We start from the raw sequence: 21,068 nt of genomic DNA on the forward strand, positions 1-21,068 counted from the left end.
AAAATTTAAAAAGAAATCATTTTCTTAAAAATGTATTTTCTTGATTCTTCAGTTTCAAAAAGTTAACTGTTAATGAATAAGAATATATTTCAATTTTAAAGATATTAAAATTCAGTAAAATATTTTCTCTTAGGAGTTTGCATTGTTTCATTGGTTTAAGATTTAAACACAAACAAATTCAAAATGGTCACATAGATTGTCGGAACTGAAGGAATTTAAGTTCTATTTCTTTGCCTTTATTTATTTTTAAATATTTATTCATTTAAGAAATCTCTACACCCAACGTGGGGCTCGAACTCACAACCCTGAGATCAAGAGTTGCATGCTCTTCCGAGTGAGCCAGCTGGGCGCCCCTTCTTTTGCCTTTAAATTACTGCACTATCAGTTATTTCAAATCTACTATTTAACAAAAGACTGTGCAGTATCACATGAGTTAGAGATATGAGCTACACTTGAAGAAAGCTCAAATGATTTCTAACCATTATGAATCCTAAGCTTTTTCTGTAAAGGGCCACATAGTAAGTACTTGATGTTTTGCAGGCCATGCATGGTCTCTATTGCAACTACTCAACCCAGCTGTGCCAGCATGAAAACCACCACAGATAATATGTAAATGAATAAGCATGGCTGTATGCCAATAAAACTTCACTTACGGACACTAAAGCTTGAATTTCACATATCATTTTCATGTCAGGCAATACTGTTCTTCTCTTAATTTTTTGCAACCATTTAAAAATGCAAAAACCATTCTTAGTTCACAGGCTGTACAAAACAGGCAGCAGGCAGATTTTGGTACGCAGTTTACTGACCCCCAGTCAAGGGAATGTTTAATTTTTGTTAATATTCCTTGCTGTCCCCCTTTGTAGGACAGGTTTGCATGTAGTTCACCCTTACACTGAAGGTATAATCAATCCTAAGTAGAGATCTCTTTACAACAGAGGTCTCTTATTAGGCTGGCCAACTCCGGTAGGCTGTAATTTGTCTCCGACCCTTGGTACCCTGCATTGTGGAAATGGGGCTCAGGGTCCGAATGCTTTTGCACAAATCCCTGGGACAAAAGGCAGCTTGAGTGCTACTTTATCTCTCTGGATTTCTGTATTCACATTGCTTTTGGACTCTGAATTTTTAAAATTTCTTGTCAGCTCTGTTAAACAGTTTACCCACCATCAACTGCAGTTTTGAGTAGGAGTGTTAGAGGATTTTGCTTCTGCAGAAACAGAGATCCTCTAATCATTTTTATTCACACTAGCTAAAAGCACTCTGTCATTTTACCCTCTTTCCTTACTTTATAATTTCTTAAAGTTTTGAGGCTAAAGTCCTAGGGAAACTTTTAGATTTCTTCCTTGGAGTTATACTTCACTCCAGGCTAACATCTCTTAATAAGAAAGAGTGTCAATATTGGTACAATGTATGTAATACTGTTTGACTATTTCAGGTACCTGTGAAGGTAGGCAGGAACTTTAACCAAGATTTAATTACTGTTTATAAACAAATCCTGGATCTATTATTAAGTGGCAAATAGAATTTTAAGTTAAATCAGTAAGAAATACCAAATGGAGAAAATAACATTTCTATGTATATTAGTCTACTCAATCTAACTTAAAAGATGTAGGACCCTAACGAGATTTCACAGGCCATCAGCTTTATAAGAAGGATCATTCAAGTTTCATTGTTTATATGCTCTGAACTATCCACATTAATGCAATTGTTGAAACATATTCTCTAAATGAAGTTGAATAATCTAATTCAGAAGTATATCCTGATTCTGATAAAACTGTTTTGTATGGATAGACTCTAACAGACTTTACCAAATGAAAATGTATGCTGTCAATTCAGTTTTTAAGTGTCAATCTGTACATGAATTCCAAATTCCTTGCCCTCCTGTTTTTTTGGTAAGAACATTGAAGTTTATTATCTAAGCAAATTTCAATTATATGATACAGTATTACTATAGTCACTATATTAGATATATTAGATCCCCAGACTTCACCTTATACCTGAAAGTGTGGACCCTTTTATGTACTATTAGCCACCCAAATGCCCTGTCAGCCCCTGGCAATCACTATTTTAGTGTTTCTATGAACTTGGCTTTTTTTTTTTTCCTGTTGAACATACAAATGCTACCATCCAGTATTTGTCTTTCTGTCTAGCTTATTTCACTTAGTACAATGTCCTCAAGCTCTATCCATCTTGTTGCAAATGGTAGAATTTCCTTCCTTCTTGTGGCTGAACGATGATATTCCTATACATGTATGTATGTGTGTGTGTGTGTGTGTGTGTGTGTGTGTGTATCACATCTTCTTTATCCATTTATCCATTGATGGACACTTGGGTTGTTTCCATATCGTGGCTTTTGGAAATAATGTTGCAATGGACATAGAAGTACAAGTATCTTTTCAATATCCTGCTTTCATTTCCTTTGGACCATGGCCCTTTCTTGGTATGATTAAAACAAATTCTGGACTATCAACATCATTCAGGTTTTGCACACGCTTCAGTTTTGGTAACCTGGTTTATTTTATTTTAGATGGCCCAAGGCTGTTGGATTAAGAATGTGGCTGGCCTTTGTCTCTTTCCTGAGGTAGCCTCTAAATTCTTGGAATTCCCCAGTGATAGGAGTGACATTGTTAATCATGGTGGGCTTCAAGAGAGTTTCTGTTAATGAGATGAATCAGGATAGGGGCTGGACAAGCCAGAAAGACCAATCATGTGATTAGAAGGTTGGGACTTTTGAGCCACATAATGCCACCTCAACCACCAGGAAGGAGAGGTGGGGACAGAGACTGGATTGAAACTCATGGTCAATGATTCAATCATGCTTATGTAATGACACCCCAGTAAAAATTCTGGACACTGAACCACAGATGAGCTCCTCTGGTTAGCAACACTCTATGCACTGTCCTACATCAATGGGGGTGGGGGGAATGTTCTGACTACCTGGGGAGAGGACATGGAATCTTCATATTTGGGGCCCTCCCAGACTTCACTCTGTCTTTTGGCTGGTTCTGACACGTATCTCTTTTGATCTAATAAAACTATAATCTAAGTATAGTGCTTTCCTGAGTTCTATGAGTTGTTCTAGTGAATGATCAAACCTGAGGGAGTTATGGGAACCTCCCAAATTTTTAACGAGCTTGTCAAAAGTGAAGGTAGCCCTAGGAATTCTCAAGTTTGCAGCTGGGATCTGAAACGAGGGCAGTCTTGTGAAACACTGTACCCTTAACCTATGAATCAGTCTGGCCTAACTCTAGGTAGTTAGCATCAGAATTGCACTACAAAGGCTTTACGATATTTACTGCCACATATATTCCTGAGCTACTTCCTGTCTTTAGGTTCTTTGGTTCATATAGGAATGACCATTTGTAAAGAGTAAACCTATTTCGCATTTTCAAAAAGCACTGTAATGGTAGATAGTAGTGAATATTTCTGAAGTAATCAGAAATCAGACATTTTTTTTTAAAAGATTTTATTTATTTATTTGACAGAGATAGAGACAGCCAGTGAGAGAGGGAACACAAGCAGGGGGAGGGGGAGAGGAAGAAGCAGGCTCACAGCAGAGGAGCCTGATGTGGGGCTCGATCCCATAACGCCGGGATTACGCCCTGAGCCGAAGGCAGACGCTTAACCGCTGTGCCACCCAGGCGCCCCCAGACATATTTTTATCCAACAGATTTTTATTAAGTATATTCCATTGGTACATTCTAGTTAGCAGGATACAAAGATGAAACACATAATTTCTGCTGCCAGGGAGCTCACAGTCTACGGAAGACTCAGACAAACCATTATAGTAGAATTAATCAGTGCTCTAAAGGAAACATGAAATAATAAATACGGCATGCCAAATGAGTAGATGAAAAAGAGAAGCAAGAGGCTTGGAAGACGTGACATCAAGACTGAAGTATGAGAGCTGAGCAGGGAATAGCCAGGAGGAAGAGGTTAGAAGGGTAAAAGAAGGTAACATGGAAGGTGCAGAGTAGAGCGCTTCCTGGGACTGAAACAAAGTTGAACTGCATATAGGAGGTAAGAGTTGTGGCTAGAGAGCAGCACAGGGCCAGGGCAGAAGATGCCTATGTACACTACACTAAACAGTAAGGACTTGGAATTAGGACAGAAAAAAGGAATTAGAACCAAAAGACATAAGAAGATAAAATTGTATTGGATTCAACTGAATTTGAGGGGTAAGCACTGGGAAGACATCAGGGTTTAGTTTCAATGGTGCTTCTCTTCACTAAAGGGAATTCAGGAAGAAAATCATCTATGGTGGGAAAGAGTAAAGTTCACTTTTGCTCATATTGAGATTCTGTGGAACAACTAAGTATAGTAGACACACAGCTGAATGGAGGAGAAGATAGCTCAGGAGAGAAATTGCATGTGAAAATACAGATTGGAGAGTCATAACTTTAAAAGTGATTTTGGAGCCATGGGAGCAAATAAGATCATTAACTAGGAGTTTGTAAAGAAAGAGTAAGACCAAGAAAGGAATTCCGAAAACACTAATATTTGAGTAGACGAAATTAGAACATATAGGAATTCCAGAGAAAATCGTATTTGCATCCAGTAGCAGAATGTTCCCTGGTTTAATAACATGCAGGTCACTAGAGATCACGGCAAGAATAGTTTCACTGAAAGAGGGATGGAAGTCAGATAAAATGGATTAAGAAAATAGAGGGGATGAGGAATCTGAGATGACCTCTGATAATATTTTCAATATGCTTGTGTGTGAAAGGAAGGAAAAGTATAGGGAAATAGCTAGATGGGGGCAACAATTAGAGGAAAGCTGCTCTGATTATTTTTAAGATGTATACATTCTGATAGGCTTAAGGGAAAAAGCCAGCAGGGAGAGAGAAGTTGAAATTATGAAAAAGGTTAATAGGTAAAGCAAGGTCTCTGTGAATGTAGGAGAAGAGATTCAAAGCAATTCAGACAAGGGGTGGAGGGATACACATTTATCAAACAAGATGAGGAATACTTTACTCTGAGTGGGGGGGAAAAAGAAACAATGGTAGGGAAAGCACTACAAAGAGAAAACTGAAGTTACAACTCAAAGATAAACTATTTACAGGACAGGGAATTTGGGGACAATGGAATTCCAACTAATTAGCAGGAAAGCCTGCTAATTTTTGAAAATGATACACAAGTTAACAATTTATGTACATTCTCTACAGAGGAGTACCATGCAAAATATCAGGCCCAAGGTATAAGAAGTATTTCCATGCCATGTTTCCTTTGTCTGAGGATGCCAGAAATTAGCTATTGAAATGAATACCTAAGGGAAGATTCCTGTTTCTGCTGAGTACACAGAAAGCATGGCCATACCGCGGAGGGGTATTTACAACATTTTTTTTTTTAAAGATTTTATTTATTTATTCGACAGATATAGAGACAGCCAGCGAGAGAGGGAACACAAGCAGGGGGAGTGGGAGAGGAAGAAGCAGGCTCACAGCAGAGGAGCCTGATGTGGGGCTCGATCCCACAACGCCAGGATCACGCCCTGAGCCGAAGGCAGACGCTTAACTGTTGTGCCATCCAGGCGCCCTGGTATTTACAACATTTTAAACTAGTAATTACTATTCATTTTTCTAGGGTAAAGTTTCATAAAAACAGCCTACAAAAACTGACTGAATTAATCTTCTAATTCAAATTTTACAATAGAACTTTGGCAGTTTGCATAAAGAAAAAAAAAAGCCACTCTGAAATGATGATGTTAAGTAGCTGGCTAGAATCCTCACAAGGTGAGTCAGTCATTTGCAAACAAAACCCACTGCGCGCCTGATTGACATTTATGCCTCTGCAAAGTAGAAATTACTTTATGTGATGGACCCTCAAGACTGCTTGCAAATTAGGAAATCAAATCCAGAATACCAAGTATCTATTTCATTCATTTAATAAAGAAATAACTATGTCCCAGATGCAAAAATGAGAAGAACACTGCCTCTGCCTTCCAGGAGTACAAATTCTATTGGTGGGCCTGAAAACAATGAATTACTATAAGAGGGTATATGCTACTAGGTGTAGGAATGAGAACACAAAAAAGGCAGTGCTTTAGGTCTGAGAGTATAAGAAAGGTTTCTGAACCAAAGAATATATAAACTGACTCTTGACAATAAAGGGGAGTCTACCTGGAGGATGGCTGTAGGGGTTCTCCAGAGAGTGGGAACAAAAGCAAAATGGTGACCACAAGAAAAACCTGATTTCTAGAAAGTGGGTTTAGCATGGCTACAGTCAAGGATATAAAACAAGAGAATGGAATAAGGATTGGAAAAATAGGGGAAAATCCAAATTAGGAAGTCTGTATATTATTCTAAGGAATTTGGACTTTTATATGTAGATATGACAGAAGGACTGAGGAATTTTAAAGAGATTACTATGAAATTTCTTTTTCAAGAGCACACTACTGCAGTGTAAAAGATGGGTTGGGGGGCGCCTGGGTGGCACAGCAGTTAAGCGTCTGCCTTCGGCTCAGGGCGTGATCCCGGCGTTATGGGATCGAGCCCCACGTCAGGCTCCTCTGCTATGAGCCTGCTTCTTCCTCTCCCGCTCCCCTGTTTGTGTTCCCTCTCTCGCTGGCTGTCTCTATCTTTGTCAAATAAATAAATAAAATCTTAAAAAAAAAAAAAAAAAAAAGATGGGTTGGGGCAATACTTGAGATAGGGAGACCAGTTAGGACTACTCCATGCGCAGCTGAGAAATGACAAAAGCTAGGATTAAAGCTTGAGCAGTGGACAAGGAGAGAACTGGAAAGACATGTGAGTTATTTAGGAGCCAAAACTAACAAGACATGAAGAGCAATCAATTAGGGGGTAAGAGAGAGCATTCTTAGTGTTAGTCTATTGCTAAGAAACTGGCATTCTGGGTAATCTGGAAACTCCAGTCTGTAAGGCCGAAGTCCACCTGCAACAAGCTGGGACCCCCGGACAATACCCCATCAAAACAGTCCCCCAAACTGCGACATAAATAAACTGTGATTATCTGGAGAGCGGTCAAACATCCAGAAAGAGCTTCCATGTGTTACCTAGATACTATAAAAAGTACAGCATTAGACGAAGCTATTAGAGCAGTAACCAGTACAATTACTCTCTCCCACTCTGTTTTCCCACTGTATTACTTGTACCTCTATTATAGTATGTATCACTGTATATTATCAACTTGTCCCTATGGAGCACAGCTATTTATGCTGTTTTCCCCACTTGAATATAACCTCTAGAGGGTACAAATAGTAACTTACACTTTTCTTTATCCTTAAGAGTACAGAACACATAGCCTTATGCATGATAGGCACATAAATATTTTTTGTATCGGAGCAGGCACAATTACAGCCAATTAGGTATTACAGGGCTTCAAATTAGTTGTGGAAGGAATTAAGCTAAATCTTTGCATGTGATGAATACTCATGAGTGTGCAGGAATCTGTCAAAAATGTGGTCCTCCAGAAATAAGTAAGTCTAGCTCTCAGGAGGCTTTCTGGAGAAGGGTGTAAGGATATTGCCCAAAGATCTGCAGAATTGAGTAATAACCTCAGCTCCCTCCATGCCTAATATTCCTGTGTCCAGTTGGTTACAAGAGGGTAGAAAAATCCCCAACTCATTCTAGTTCTGTTGAAATCTCACCATAAAGTGGGGTTTTTATTTGTAATAATCCAATGTGATGACAGCCCTAGAAAGGCTAAATGAGAACTCTCCTAGGATCTATTTCTTCATGGTTTTAACATCGAACTGAATGTAGAGCGCTGTTAACATAGATCTAAATTTATTTTTATTTTTCCGACAAAACTTCTAAATGTAAGAAAGTGGTTCCAGTTTGGATTGATGTAGGTTCTTCTTCTTTTTTTTTTTTTTTTTTTAAGATTTTATTTATTTATTTGACGGAGAAAGAAGGAGAGAGAAAATACAAGCAGGGGGAGAGGCAGGGAGAGGGAGGGGGAGAAGCAGGCTCCCTGCTGATCAGAGAGACTGATGCGGGGCTCGAACCCAGGACCCTGGGATCATGACCTGAGCCGAAGGCAAATGCTTAACCGACTGAGCACCCAGGCGCCCCTGATGTCAGGTTCTAATCAGTCCCTGCTATCCTCTCTCCCATTTAATTGTGCTCATGGTCATCCACATTGATTTATATATAAATCAACACATTTCAACTTACTTTGCCATTGAGTATATTCAAGACTGATTATCACCTTAGACATACATCACTATGCTTCCCTGTTGCCGGCCTCTATCCTCTTCATTCCATTAAGCATATCATTACTTGACTGCTCTTGTCAAGCAGCACTTTCACCAAGACATTTTACAAATATTCAGTTAGCATCTATGATGAGCAAAGCACTGATACAGGTATTACAGAGAAAGTAAAGACAAAACATTGTCCCTTTCCCTTAAAAGCTACAGTCTCACCAGAGAAATAACCTAAGATATTAAAAGAAATCAAAGGAGGAAGGAAAAAAATTGCAGCTTAGGTGAGGTGGGAACATACCATAGATGAGGGGCTTCTAAACTACAATTTAAAGAGTAAGACTCCTGTGGGATAAAATAGGAAAGGAATATTCCAGGTGACGGCAACAACACTGAACAGTGGGTGGCCACTGAAGTTGAGACATGGTATCAAATAATTAAAGAAGACTATAAACACTGGGGCATGAATCTTAGCACATGTTGTCCAGTGAAGACCACTCTTCAAAGTGCTATTTCAGCACGTAATGATAGGGCACGTATCATTTAAAACAAACAAAAAGTCAAGTAACACCAGATCTAGGGTATCTCTCCAAGCAGAAACACAGCAGGTGGAAGAGTTTAAGAAAAAGGCAATTGGTAACTGGGCCACCATGATCAGTTGAGCAGGCTGTATGCAGTCCATGTGAATGGCACTTCCTAAAGTTGCTCAGTGCACAACCTGTTCAAAAGTACTCACTGACCCTGACAGTTTCAGACAGGTAAGTACTTCGTTTTTTGGAGGTCTTGCTTTGCAAAAGGGAACTCATTTAAGGTGAGATGGAGCTGAGGGCAAGAAATCAAGTCTCTCTCAGAAGACTGAAATCAGCTGTATGGTTTGATCTCCTGAAACAACAAGGCAGAGATGCATGTAGTGATGGGGGTACAAGACAAGGAACTCTATTACTGAAAAACACAGGGAGGCCAGACAGAAGCACAGACGAACAGAAAGTGAATAAAACATGTTGAGTGATGCCAATATCAAGATTATTACGATTCTGAATGTAATTTCTATGGCTCCAGAGTATTACAAAGCCACGTCCCCAAAACTGCCAATCTACCGATGGAGTTTTAACTGGCCATACAACAGAATTATTAGTCACTAAAAAATGTCATCACACATTATTCAGGAAAAAAATGTTCAAAACTTACTTTTTTAAAGTTATTAATACCACTTTCTTCTTTTATTACAAATAACATTTCAGCTACATTATGATTTTTAAGAGCTTCAAGCATTATCCTGGAAATCCATGTTTTCTGAGTACCAAATATTCTAATTGCAAATTCACATTTTTTATGGGGAGGGAGAATGCAAGTGCAATTTTGCCTGAACACATAGAAATTGTGTAAAACCAACTGACCAGAGGAAATCTTTGTTCAGTAGTAATATTACCCAATGTTAATTGGTTACTAAATTGCAGGTCTTTTGACATATGTTTCACTCATATTATTATATTTAACCCTCACAAAAACCTTAAAGACAGTAATATTTATAATGGCAACTAACATTTACTGAGAGACTACTAAGTATAAGACACTGTTAAAAATACTTTATATGGACTATTTCCTCATTTAATCCACATGACAGTCCTATGAGATAAGAACCCTTATCATCTACATCTTACACATAATGTAACTGAAAATTTGGGAACTTTCCTAAGGTCACCACTGCTAGTAAGAGAACCTAAAACTCAAGTCCTATAGTCTGACTCCCAAGCCCAGGCTCTTGACCACAGCTTTTTACTGCTTCTGCAATTGGTATACATGGAATAAATAATATTTTTGACACTACTGTTAGAATTCCATTAAATATTGTTTAATGAATACCTCAAAAGGAACAACAGCCAGAAGAAAAGACAGGATTAAAATTGATTCTATATGAGCCTGGATCCCAATAAGCCATTATTTTCAGAAATTTTTTTTGAAAATTTTAAAAAAAGATTTTATCTATTTGAGAGAGAGAGAGGGAGAGGGAGAGAGAGCAGGAGCTGGGGGAGGGGCAGGGGGAGAAGCAGACTCCCCGTGAGCACGGAGCCTGATGTGAGGCTAGATCCCAGGCCCTGAGCCAAAGGCACTCGCTTAACCAACTGAGCCACCCAGACGCCCCTATTTTCAGAAAATTTAATGAGCTCTGACAGTGAGTTAAAAAATGCTAAAAAGAAACAATGCTGGGGTGCCTGGGTGGCACAGTCGTTAAGCGTCTGCCTTCGGGCTCAGGGTGTGATCCCGGGGTTCTGGGATCGAGCCCCACATCAGGCTCCTCCGGTGGGAGCCTGCTTCTTCCTCTCCCACTCCCCCTGCTTGTGTTCCCTCTCTCGCTAGCTGTCTCTGCTAAATAAATAAATAAATAAAATCTTTAAGAAAATAAATAAATACATAAACAAACAAATAAATAAATAAAAAGTAACAATGCTATTCACAGAAACAACAGACAATATTACTACAACAAACCAGAAACCACATAAAATCCAGTAAAAATCAAGGAAATAAGGTTAGGATAAATCATATCCTATGCCCGCCTAGGATTTAGAAAATGCAAACCAAATCCATTCCAAGAAAATTAAGTTTGTGGAAATTCTGCAATTTCACATAGACAGGGGTTTAATTTTGGTTGAAAATGTTTCTAGATTTATTGTGGAAAAAAATCACTCTCTGTAAGTATGATAAGTGACCATACTGCTAAATTTGAATAACTCAAGGTCTACACAGTTTATTAATATACATATTTAATCACAACTTACATGGTTAAAAATTTTTTAATTTTAATATATACTTTTAATTTTAATATATATTTATATGTATATTGGTTACATTAATTTCCAGGCTTAAGGAATTATATTGCTCCTTCTCATATCAAATCTTTTAAAAGAGGGAAAGTAGGGAAGGAGGAGGAGGAGGAAGAGACTTACTGTAGGGGTTTAGAACAATTAAAGCAAAGGCCACGAGGTGCAAAGAGCCCAGGTTGATTCCTGATCTAGAATGCTTTCCATTCTAACCCGCTTCTTCCACAGAAGGAAGTTTCTGAATCCCATAATGTGTGTTAGAAACCATTTAGCTTAAAGCATTCATTTTACAGATAGCAAAACCAGTTGATTTACATAGTTACTGGTAACAGAGCCAGAAGAAGTGGGCATCCTGACCATGGGCATTCTCTTTGGGAATAACTATATTCTTTAAGCACATGGTCACTGGTGCACACATCTTAAGACCCATTTAGAAAATAGGTTTGGGGCACCTGGGTGGCTCAGTCATTAAGCATCTGCTTTCGGCCCAGGGCATGATCCCAGGGTTCTGGGATCAAGCCCCGCATTGGGCTCCCTGCTCTGCTGGGAGCCTGCTTTTCCCTCTCTTACTCCCCCTGCTTGTGTTCCCTCTCTCGCTGGCTGTCTGTCAAATAAATAAATAAAATCTTTTAAAAAAATGGGTTTAAATTACTTACAAGTACAGATTCAGCAGTTAAGTAACACTGTGGAGTAGGAAATAAATATGTCTCCTTTTAAAAAATAAATTTACTTAGAAATGTTTTCAATTAACACTACCTTTTCCATCAGAACTGCAAATTAAAACCGTGAGATATCACTACATACCTACCAAAATTCAAAAAATTCACAGCACCAAGTGTTGGCAAGGACATGGAGAAACTGGAACTCCCATCAGCATCTGGCAGAAATGTAAATTGTACAAGTACTTTGGAACATTGTCTGGTACTATCTACTAAAGTAAAAACACATATCCTATAACCTAGCAATTCCAATTCCTGCATAATGTCCCAACAGAAATGAGTGTTTGTGTCTAATAAAAGACAGATACAATATTTATAGATTTACTCATATTGGCCCCAAACTAAAACAACTTAAATGTCCATCAACAATAAAAAAGATAGTGATATGTCCATAAATGGAATACTATTCAGCAAAGAAAAAGAACGAACTATGCAACACCAAACAACATGGATGAATCTCACATAAATAAAGGTGAGCCAAAGAAGCCAGACATGAAAAAGGACATACACATGATTCCATTCATAAGAATAGACAAACTGATTCATGGGACTAGAAGTCAATTTATGGTTACCTTGGCGGGGGCAGTGGGCGGGGGGGGGGGGGCGGAAACGACTCATTTCCTGGGAGGGGATAAAGGGAATCTTCTGGGATGCTGGAAATGTTTCCTATCTTGAACTGGGTGATGGGTACCTGGTTGAACACAAATTTAAGAATTCATCCATTGTACACCTACAATTTTGAGGACTTTGCTGTATGTAAGATATACCCCATCTCCACAGCACTCTTTGGCTCAACTTTCTTTCTGTGAGATTCATCCATGTTGTTTTGTGTTAACAGTAGTACATTCTTTCTCTTTACTGCATAGTACTGTATGAGTGTACCAATGTACCACAACTATCCTTTTTATTATTGTTGGGCCATCTGAAAGTTCTTCTAAAAAGACAAAATTTAATTTTTAGATACCAAATGAACATCTTCTCTGTTCACTACATTTCATTTACTAAAATATTATTTGCATATTAGCCATCTTTAAGTATTAACAAACTGCCAGGCAACACTTATTTGGTGCTAACTAAGTCTAGAGTGAACTCTGTGACAGAATGATAGAAATAAAGACAGGTTTTCTCAGAAAGAGCACCTCAGAGTATAACAATGTTTGCTTAAGATGACCTTTTGTGAATCAATAACATATGGCATCTAATGGATTGGTCTTAAAAGCAATGAATAATTACTCATGTAATTATTTCGCAGAACTATTGTGAAGAGGGAAAAAGAATAAAAACCAATGTAAGTGGGATGGAGAAGGCTAATTCTCATAATCTTATGGACTCTGTAGATAACGATAAAATTAATTTCAAACTCTATTATCAGTCAACATTTATTGAGTTTTTACCAATTACCAGGCACTATGCTAAGCCCTTTTTATGTATGCTTTCATTTATCCTCACAACAATCCTATGAAAGGTGGTACTATTATCTCTATTTCATAGATGAAGCAACTTGAGATTTAGAAAGGCAGTAAGGAAACTACTGAGTGGAAACTCGTGGACTTAATCCAAGGTCTCAATGACACTAAAATCTTAATTCTTTTTGGGGGTGGGGGCAGAGAGAGAGGGAGAGAATCTCAAGCAGACTCCCAGGTGAGGTTGGAGCCTGATGTGGGGCTCAATCACAACCCTGAGATCATGACCTGGGTCAAAATCAAGAGTCGGATACTTAATGGATAAGCCACCCAGGTGCCCCTAAAATCTTAATTCTTAGCCATTAAGTAAACTTTCCTCTGCAGAGTCATTCCCTTATAAATAAAAGAATTCATTCATAATTTATTTACATATATAATTAACTTACATATGTAGATGTGCATTCATTCACTCAACATATATCTATTGAACATATGCCAAACACTGTTCACATTAGTAAACCAAATGGACCAAAAAAAAAAAAAAATTCCTGCCTCTATGGTGTTTCTATTCTAGTAGAAGGACACTGACAATAAAAATGGACACAATAAATAAGTAAATCACACAGTTATGTTGGAAGGCGAACAGTGCTATGGGGGAAAAGACAGACGAAATAATTGGAAGTATAAAGGTTTTTCTTTATTTTTCCCCCCACCCCAGTAAACCCAGCTCTGGAAGTGTACAGTTTTATAGTTTTTGTAGCAGGAGGTGAGTTCAGAGAAGCAGGGCAGTGATGTAGTGAGTGGGAGCGTGTGGCTAATATAGAGCCTGGTGGGTCCTTTTTAAAAATTTTGCCTTTGAGTGAAGGGGAAACCACCCTCCTTCTCCAACCAAATCTTGGCTAATTGTCATATGCCTCCCTGAATATACCTTAAAAGGGCACTGTGTAGTTGTTTAAACATAGGAAGAGTGAAACTATTTATCACTGAGTCTACCTTTTTAGCAACAGACTTTGGAGGAAGGAATCACCAAATACAACTTCTCCTAAAGCAATGCTATCTTTAATTATCACTATTTGTGAATTGATATAAAACAATGACTATCAATCAATTTGGGGTCTTTAAGCTCTAAGAATATTAATCAAGATTTCCTCTAACAATGAGGCAATCTTTGGGAATATGTAGGTTAAAGGCCGGCTTCAGAGTAAAATAATATTCTCCATTCACAGTGAGGTCAGACAGAGTTTACCCAGTAGCCCTGATGTCTTCTTTTCAATAGACAAACAATTAACTCAAATCAGAAAATTGAAGGATGACCTCTTTTAGATATAAGTTAATTACAATTTGTTCATAATGTAATGCAGTGTCTCAACTGTTATCACTTTAAAATGTAACTACTATATGATGTGTTTATGACAATGGAATGGAAAAGCCATCAGTATTAACTTCTTATGACTATCTACATCTTTCACATTTTATGACTACTGCCTGAAGGTCACAGATTAGATATAAGGAAGAATTTCTGACAGTGTGGGTACTAAAAATGAGTTACTGACAAAGGTTATGAAAACAGCTTAAAGATCTTTCAGGAAAAGCATAAATGTTCACCCTCAGGGATGATTTGGTACTCTCCTACCTGCAAGCAGGAATATAAAGAAGAAAACTCTTTAGGCCTCATTTGCCCTTGCTATTCTCTAAAATAAAAAGGCTTTCACTTTATCCTTTTTTTTTTCTCTAGAATCGCAGTTCTTTATAACCATCCCCCTCTTTTCTGCTAGATGTGAGATTCAAATTTGCTTTGACATTATAAATATGTATTCTGACTAACTGCTTTCATTATCATCAAAATAATGCTACCATATTGATTAAAAACTGTAATTGTTTTAAAGAGAAAATCTCAAAGCTCTGCCTAAATCAGGTGAAGAACTGGTATCATTTAATTAGCTATATTCTTAGCTATGTTTTGTTAATCTGTTACCTAGATGAGGGGTTTATCTTTCATGCAAAATGCAAGTCATATGCCTACCTACGCCTGCAACTCTCTTGGAAATGCATCAAAAAATAAGATGGGTTGAGGGCTGGGTGAATGGATAAACATGTGATAAAGCAAATACGGCACAATGTTAACAACTATAGAACCTAAGAGGTGACTATATGGATGTTTACTGTAAAACTGTTTCAACTTTTCTAGGTATTTGAAATTTTTAATAATAAATGATTGGGGAAAATGCAATCATATTTGAAAGTGTTTTAAAGTATGGGAGAGATGTCCAAATCACAAAGAATAATTCTGCAAAAAACACTATGCAAGACTTTGCTGATTATTTTGTTAACTGCGGTGGGGGGGGGGGGAGATTTCCCTAACACCTTTATCTGTCTCCAGAAAAGTCCCCCAAATCTATTGAGAAAGGTTTAAGAACTCTACAGGGAAAGTAGTTCCTTTGACTGAATTCTGAAGAGTAAAAACTGAAATTGCTTCTGTATCTAAAAAGAATATTACCTTACCTACCCAGAGTAGCTTTCATTCTTTTTTTTTTTTTTTAAGGTTTCATTTATTTATTTGTCAGAGAGAGAGAGACAATGAGAGAGGCAGGCAGGCAGAGGAAGATGCAGGCTCTCCGCTGAGCAAGGAGCCCAATGTGGGACTTGATCCCAGGACCTGGGATCATGACCTGAGGGAAGGCAGACGCTTAACGGACTGAGCCACCCAGTCATCCCAGAACAACTTCATTTTCAATACCGATTTCCTGAAAGAAGATAAACTACACCTTCTTTTCGATTAATTACTCCTTTTGGCACTGTCCTTTCACTGTAAATCTACCTGGAATTACTCAAAGCAAATCTGACAACAAAATCACATAAAAAATGACTACTATGTTGGAAAATTTACCTATTCAACAGGGTACATATGAGGTATATGTGAACTGTGTCATAAACCTTTTAACGTAAATAACTTTCTGAAGTGGCATGAACAAGGCATGTTTTTGTTTGACACTCCATCAATGAATGACTTTTGGTAGTCATCTAAAACATAGCACACCCTGCATTTCATAAAGACAGACATATACATCATAACTCAAAGAAATTGCTGAGCTACTAGTGTATACATAATGACCTATTTAACAAACATTTACTGAAAACTATGTGCCAGACACTGTGCTAAACCTTAGGGATGAGAATATATGATACAGGACCTAACTTTATGAAATTGATGGTTCGGTAAAGAAGATACACAAATGGACAATTCTAAAACACTTAAGCCGACTGATAAGTATATGCAGAGTATTACTGTAATTAAAAGGAGATACCTAACCTAGCACATGGATCTCTGGAAAGGCTTCCCAAACTTAGTCTTTTTTTTTTTTTTTTTTAAGATTTTATTTATTTGAGAGACAGCGCACCCAAGTGCATGAGCAAGGGTGGGGGCAGAGGGAGAGGGAAAGGGAGAAGCAGCCTCCCCACTGAGCGCAGAGCCCAGCATGGGGCTCGATCCCAGGACCCCGAAATCATGACCTGAGCCAAAATCAGATGCTTAACTGACTGCATCACCCAGGTGCCCCCGAAACTTAGCCTTAAAGAATAAGTAGCAGTGATCTAGATAGGAGAGAATGGGAGAGAGTATTCCATGCTGATGGCAGCCTAAGTCATAGAGACACAAAGAAGAATGTTGTGAGCACAGAAGAGTACTGCTAGAGAAGAAGCTCATAGTATGGAGTGGAGAGACATGAGGCTAAAGAGAGGTAGGCAGTGGTCATTCCAGGGAGGATCCTGTGGGATACGTTAAAGAGACTGGACTTTGTCTTGTCCTCAAAAGGATTTTTAGAGGGGAACGACATTTTCAGACTGCATCTTAGCGAGGTCTCTCTGGCCCCTGAAAGAAGTATGAATGTGAAGGAGACTGCGGGAGTGACATGAGGACCTAAAGAAAGACTGTGACGGTAGGAATGGTTTCTATTAAGAGAGGCAGATAGGTGAGACTGGATGCTGGGTAACTTCCAAGTGCCTGGCTTGTGTTAAGTCTATAGATGATAATGCCTTCCATCTAAAGTAGATAATACAGAGGGAAAAGCCAAGTTGAAAAGGAAGATGATGGATTCAGCTTTGGATGTGCTGAATGCGGTATGCCTCTGGGTTATCTAGGTGATTTCCAGCAAAAAGTTAAATATAGCAGGCTGAAGGGGAGGTCTGAATGGGAGGCTAAAACTTGAGTCAGCAAAATACTAGAGATAGCCAAAATTATGAGAGTGAACATTCAGGATTTTATTTTGTTATTGCTTTCAAATTCAGCCATTCTAGTATCTCGTTGTGGTTTTAATCTTTATTTCCCTAATGTCTAATGATGTTAAACATCTTTTCAAAGCTTCTTTGATTATTCATGTATCTTCTTTGGGGATTTATTTATCTTATTCTCTCTGAGATTCTTGTCCAAATTATTTGCCTATTTAAAAAATTAAGTTGTTTTCTTATTTCTGCCTTTTGAGAGTTATTTATGTATTCTTGATACAAGTCCTTTATCAAATATATGCTTTGCAAATATTTTCTCACAGTATGTGGCTTCAACAATGTCTTTTGAAGACCATATGTTTTATATCATTGAACTTCAATTACTCAATTTTTTCTTTCCTACAACATGCTTTTGGTGCTGCTCCTGAGAAGTCTTTGCCTACATAGAATCACAGTTTTATAGTTTTATATTTTCCATTTACTTTATGATCCATTTTGAATTAATTTTTGTTTATGGTATGAAGAACGGATAGGTATAATGATACTGGATAGAATCAGTCATAAAGAATGTATTGAATGAGAAGTGCAAAGGGTAGATGGAACCTAGGAAAAAACATAAAATTAAGGCTTAAGAAACAGGTGTTGGGCAAAAAAAGACTCAAGGCATTGTCTGAAAAACAGCAGGAAAATTCTGAATAATCAACACTGCCTACTAAGGATAAACAATGGAAATTGTCTTTTTAATTTGGATGAGGTCACTAGTGACCTTACCAAGAGCATTTACAGTCAAAACAAACCATTCCGATATCGGAACTACATCTAACCAACCACTTTATAGGAATTCCCCCTGTGGAAGCAATTGAAATCTGAAATTCCTGAGCACTCTTAAAGGTCACTTTTCTAGGCACAGGAGCATGGCGGGGGGGGGGGGTGTCTGCGATTCCCGACATTGAGGATGACTGAGGCATATCCCAGTCACACCCCTTGGGGCACTCCGGAATGAGGTCTTGGGGTTGGGGACAAACCCCAAGCATCACCGCCCCGCTGGGAAATCAACAGAATCACACTGACGGCCAGATTTGCTAAACTGCCTCACCAGGGAGGCAGCTGGTTAAACTACAGCAGAACGCAAAGGCGAGTTTGGAAATATGTGCACTCGGGCAATCCCGGGCAAATTAGAAAAGTCCCTCCCACCCGCCACCCATTCATATGACTGGAGGAGGAAAGGCGCATGGCGCCGGTCTGCGCGGCCCTACCTCGGGTCCAGCTCCTCCCGGGCGAAGAGCTCCTGCACTTACCCTGTCCTAGGATGGGGATGTGTAAAGCCACGGGCTAAGGGAATCGCGGGTACTCCTCGTCCTTTCCCAGAGGCCATGCTGGGGGGCTCTGGATGGACTCCCCTGGCCGACTGACCTTTCCCCTCCCCGCCCCAGCAGCCGGCAGGTCACTTCTGGTCCAGGTCTCCCCAACCCCACCCCCACCCCCAGTAGCAGGCTTGCCCGCCCCTCCAGCTAGTCGTAAAGTGCAGTAAAGGCGCCAGCGTTTTGCGGCACCGTAGGTGAGGCGGGCGGCGTGCGTGTTCGCTCCGCGGGAATCCACCTTTTCGGTAGCTCCTTTTTCGGAAAGGCTGCAGTTAGCAATTTGGGGACCCAACTACAGTTTTCAGAGGGTAACTGCTCTTAGTTTGGTGTAACGAGAAAAAGCGGGGTAGGGTTGTTTAAAAACACTCATTCCATTCCTTATTTAAGAGGCGTGACGTAAGGTTCTCAGACCTTGCTTGTGACCTGCCGTCCCTGCTTGTACTATCTTGATTTTCATTTTCATGTTCATCGCTAGATTTTACGTATCTTCGGTGTAGCTGACCCTTGTTTTTCTTGTTCACTTCGTCCTGCAGTCTCCCTTCCCCTGGACTTTGAAATGCTTTACCTGATCGGCTTGGGCCTGGGCGATGCCAAGGACATCACAGTCAAGGGCCTGGAAGTTGTAAGACGCTGCAGTCGAGTGTATCTAGAAGCCTATACCTCAATCCTGACTGTAGGGAAAGAAGTTCTGGTAGGTGCTTAAGGTTCTTCAGTCCCTGGGAAGAAAGCTGTCTTAACAGCTGATTTTCATTACACGAAGCTGAACCCAATTTTTAGGTCTCCTTGTTTAAATCCTTTAAAACACATCCCCTGCTCATTAAGGATCACAAGAATGGGAATAATACAAGAACCAAGTGACTTGGAAAATGAAAGGGTGCTTTGTCTTACTTTACAAGTCTAATTTTGAGGCTTTCTCCAGTAAATAGGGAAGTTATTTTACACTCCTGGGAATAGTTATCAAAATCCCTTATTTCATGAGATAGTCAAATTTTTTCTTATTTGAGTGCTAATGAGGTACTGATGTAGCCTTAATGAGTTGGTTATGTATTCAGAAACCAAGCTGAAAGCTTCTCCCTTTGAAGTATTTCCATAGGGAATGGTAATCGCCTTTCTGTCAGTGTCCTATCCAGAGAGGTCTTACCTTTAAAAAGACTGCCAGTAAGGCTAATACAGGTACTCTTGTGTGTATTGAGTGAGCCTGGGGCTTGGTAACTTTAGGATTTGTTAACGTGTCATACATTTAGCTTGCTCTTGTTAAGGGCTCAGTACATTTTGGAGGAGGGGCTACGTAGTTCGGGTTCATTGTCAAACTCCAAATAGAATGTAAATTAAGATAGAGTGGTGGACATGTTATAGGAGGAGGGAGAGGATTTTAGAATTGTCTGGTCTGTCAAGGCTTCTGAACAAAAAGGTGACCTAGAGAATTTCAGGTCTTCTGGTCTCTCAGATTCACAGCCCAGAGAATTCTGGTCTCAGAGTTACTTTAAAATCTTAAAGAATTAAAGATTTGAATCGAATTGGCCATGCATTGATGTGAAAGTTGTGTCTAATGGCCAGCTTTGATTTGTTGGGTTGGAACCAAAGTATCTCAGCTCAAGATAATAAATATTCCTCTCTCACCAGTGATCAAGGAAAACTAGAATGAACTTAAATCCGTCCAAGAGAGTAGAGACAAATAACAAATCAGCGTTCTTATAGAGTAAGATGTCAGAACATGGCATAGAGGAAAGTTGGACCTGACTTTAAGCTTTCTTTGTTACATGTTACCATGTCATCTTGGACAAGTCTTTTAACCTTAGTTTTTTACTTTGTGAAATGGGGATAAAAATGCCTACCTCATAGGTTTTTAATGTAGTGCCTGTAGCAAAAATGTTCAGTAATCATAGTTGTTAATGGACACATTTCCAGATTTCTCTAAACCTCAGTAGCTTCATTTGTAAAAATGGAGATAATAACCAATTGGAGGGTTATATGGGGTTTTATTAAGATGACATATTTGAAAGTGCTTTGTAAACTTTAAGTGCTAGCCAAATGGTAATTTTGGTTGCTGTAATTTTTACAAGTATTTTTTTTTTCCAAAAACGTATTGTTGGGGCTGGGCCCAACCTCACCTACAGGTAAATTATATGTACTTTGTTAAGATGCTGGAGTATCTGGTCCTCCACAATAGTAAGTGCTAATACTTATAGAATACTTAGTGTGCACTGTTCTAAGTGTTTTACATGTAGAACAGGATTATTACTCTATAATTGCTGTTCACATTTTACAGGCACAGAGAAACTTGCCCAAGGTCCTACAGATAATAAGTGATAGAGCCAGAATATGAGCCAAGAGAGTCCTGAGTTGAGAACCACCACTCTTAACATTTATACCATACAGTG

The 21,068-nt window shown here is 38.9% G+C and overlaps 1 protein-coding gene and 1 long non-coding RNA gene across 9 annotated transcripts in view; one reads left to right on the top strand and one right to left on the bottom strand.

Moving 5' to 3' along the window:
* Window positions 1–18,810, bottom strand: part of LOC113254340 (uncharacterized) — a 173,278-nt gene extending 154,468 nt beyond the window's left edge. For 4 of the 7 annotated variants that reach the window (XR_003315736.4, XR_003315740.4, XR_007190329.2 and 1 more), the window contains exon 1: window positions 18,625–18,809. This is a non-coding gene — a long non-coding RNA (uncharacterized LOC113254340). Of the gene's footprint in view, window positions 1–18,624 lie in introns of all 7 variants that reach the window. The other 3 variants (XR_008958759.1, XR_008958760.1, XR_006409382.3) reach the window with 2 other exon arrangements.
* Window positions 18,811–18,858: 48 nt separating this feature from the next.
* The window catches only part of DPH5 (diphthamide biosynthesis 5), a 35,226-nt gene continuing 33,016 nt past the window's right edge, over window positions 18,859–21,068 (top strand). Inside the window, exons 1-2 of one of the 2 annotated variants that reach the window (XM_026497506.4) lie at window positions 18,859–18,995; window positions 19,221–19,378. In XM_026497506.4, coding sequence (XP_026353291.1) covers window positions 19,244–19,378 — 135 coding nt within the window. In that variant the 5' untranslated portion in view covers window positions 18,859–18,995; window positions 19,221–19,243. The remainder of the gene's footprint in view (window positions 18,996–19,220; window positions 19,379–21,068) is intronic. The other variant, XM_026497507.4, reaches the window with a different exon arrangement.

Source organism: Ursus arctos, unplaced genomic scaffold (genome assembly GCF_023065955.2).
Source record: "Ursus arctos isolate Adak ecotype North America unplaced genomic scaffold, UrsArc2.0 scaffold_12, whole genome shotgun sequence".
In the NCBI taxonomy this organism is placed as follows: domain Eukaryota; kingdom Metazoa; phylum Chordata; class Mammalia; order Carnivora; family Ursidae; genus Ursus; species Ursus arctos.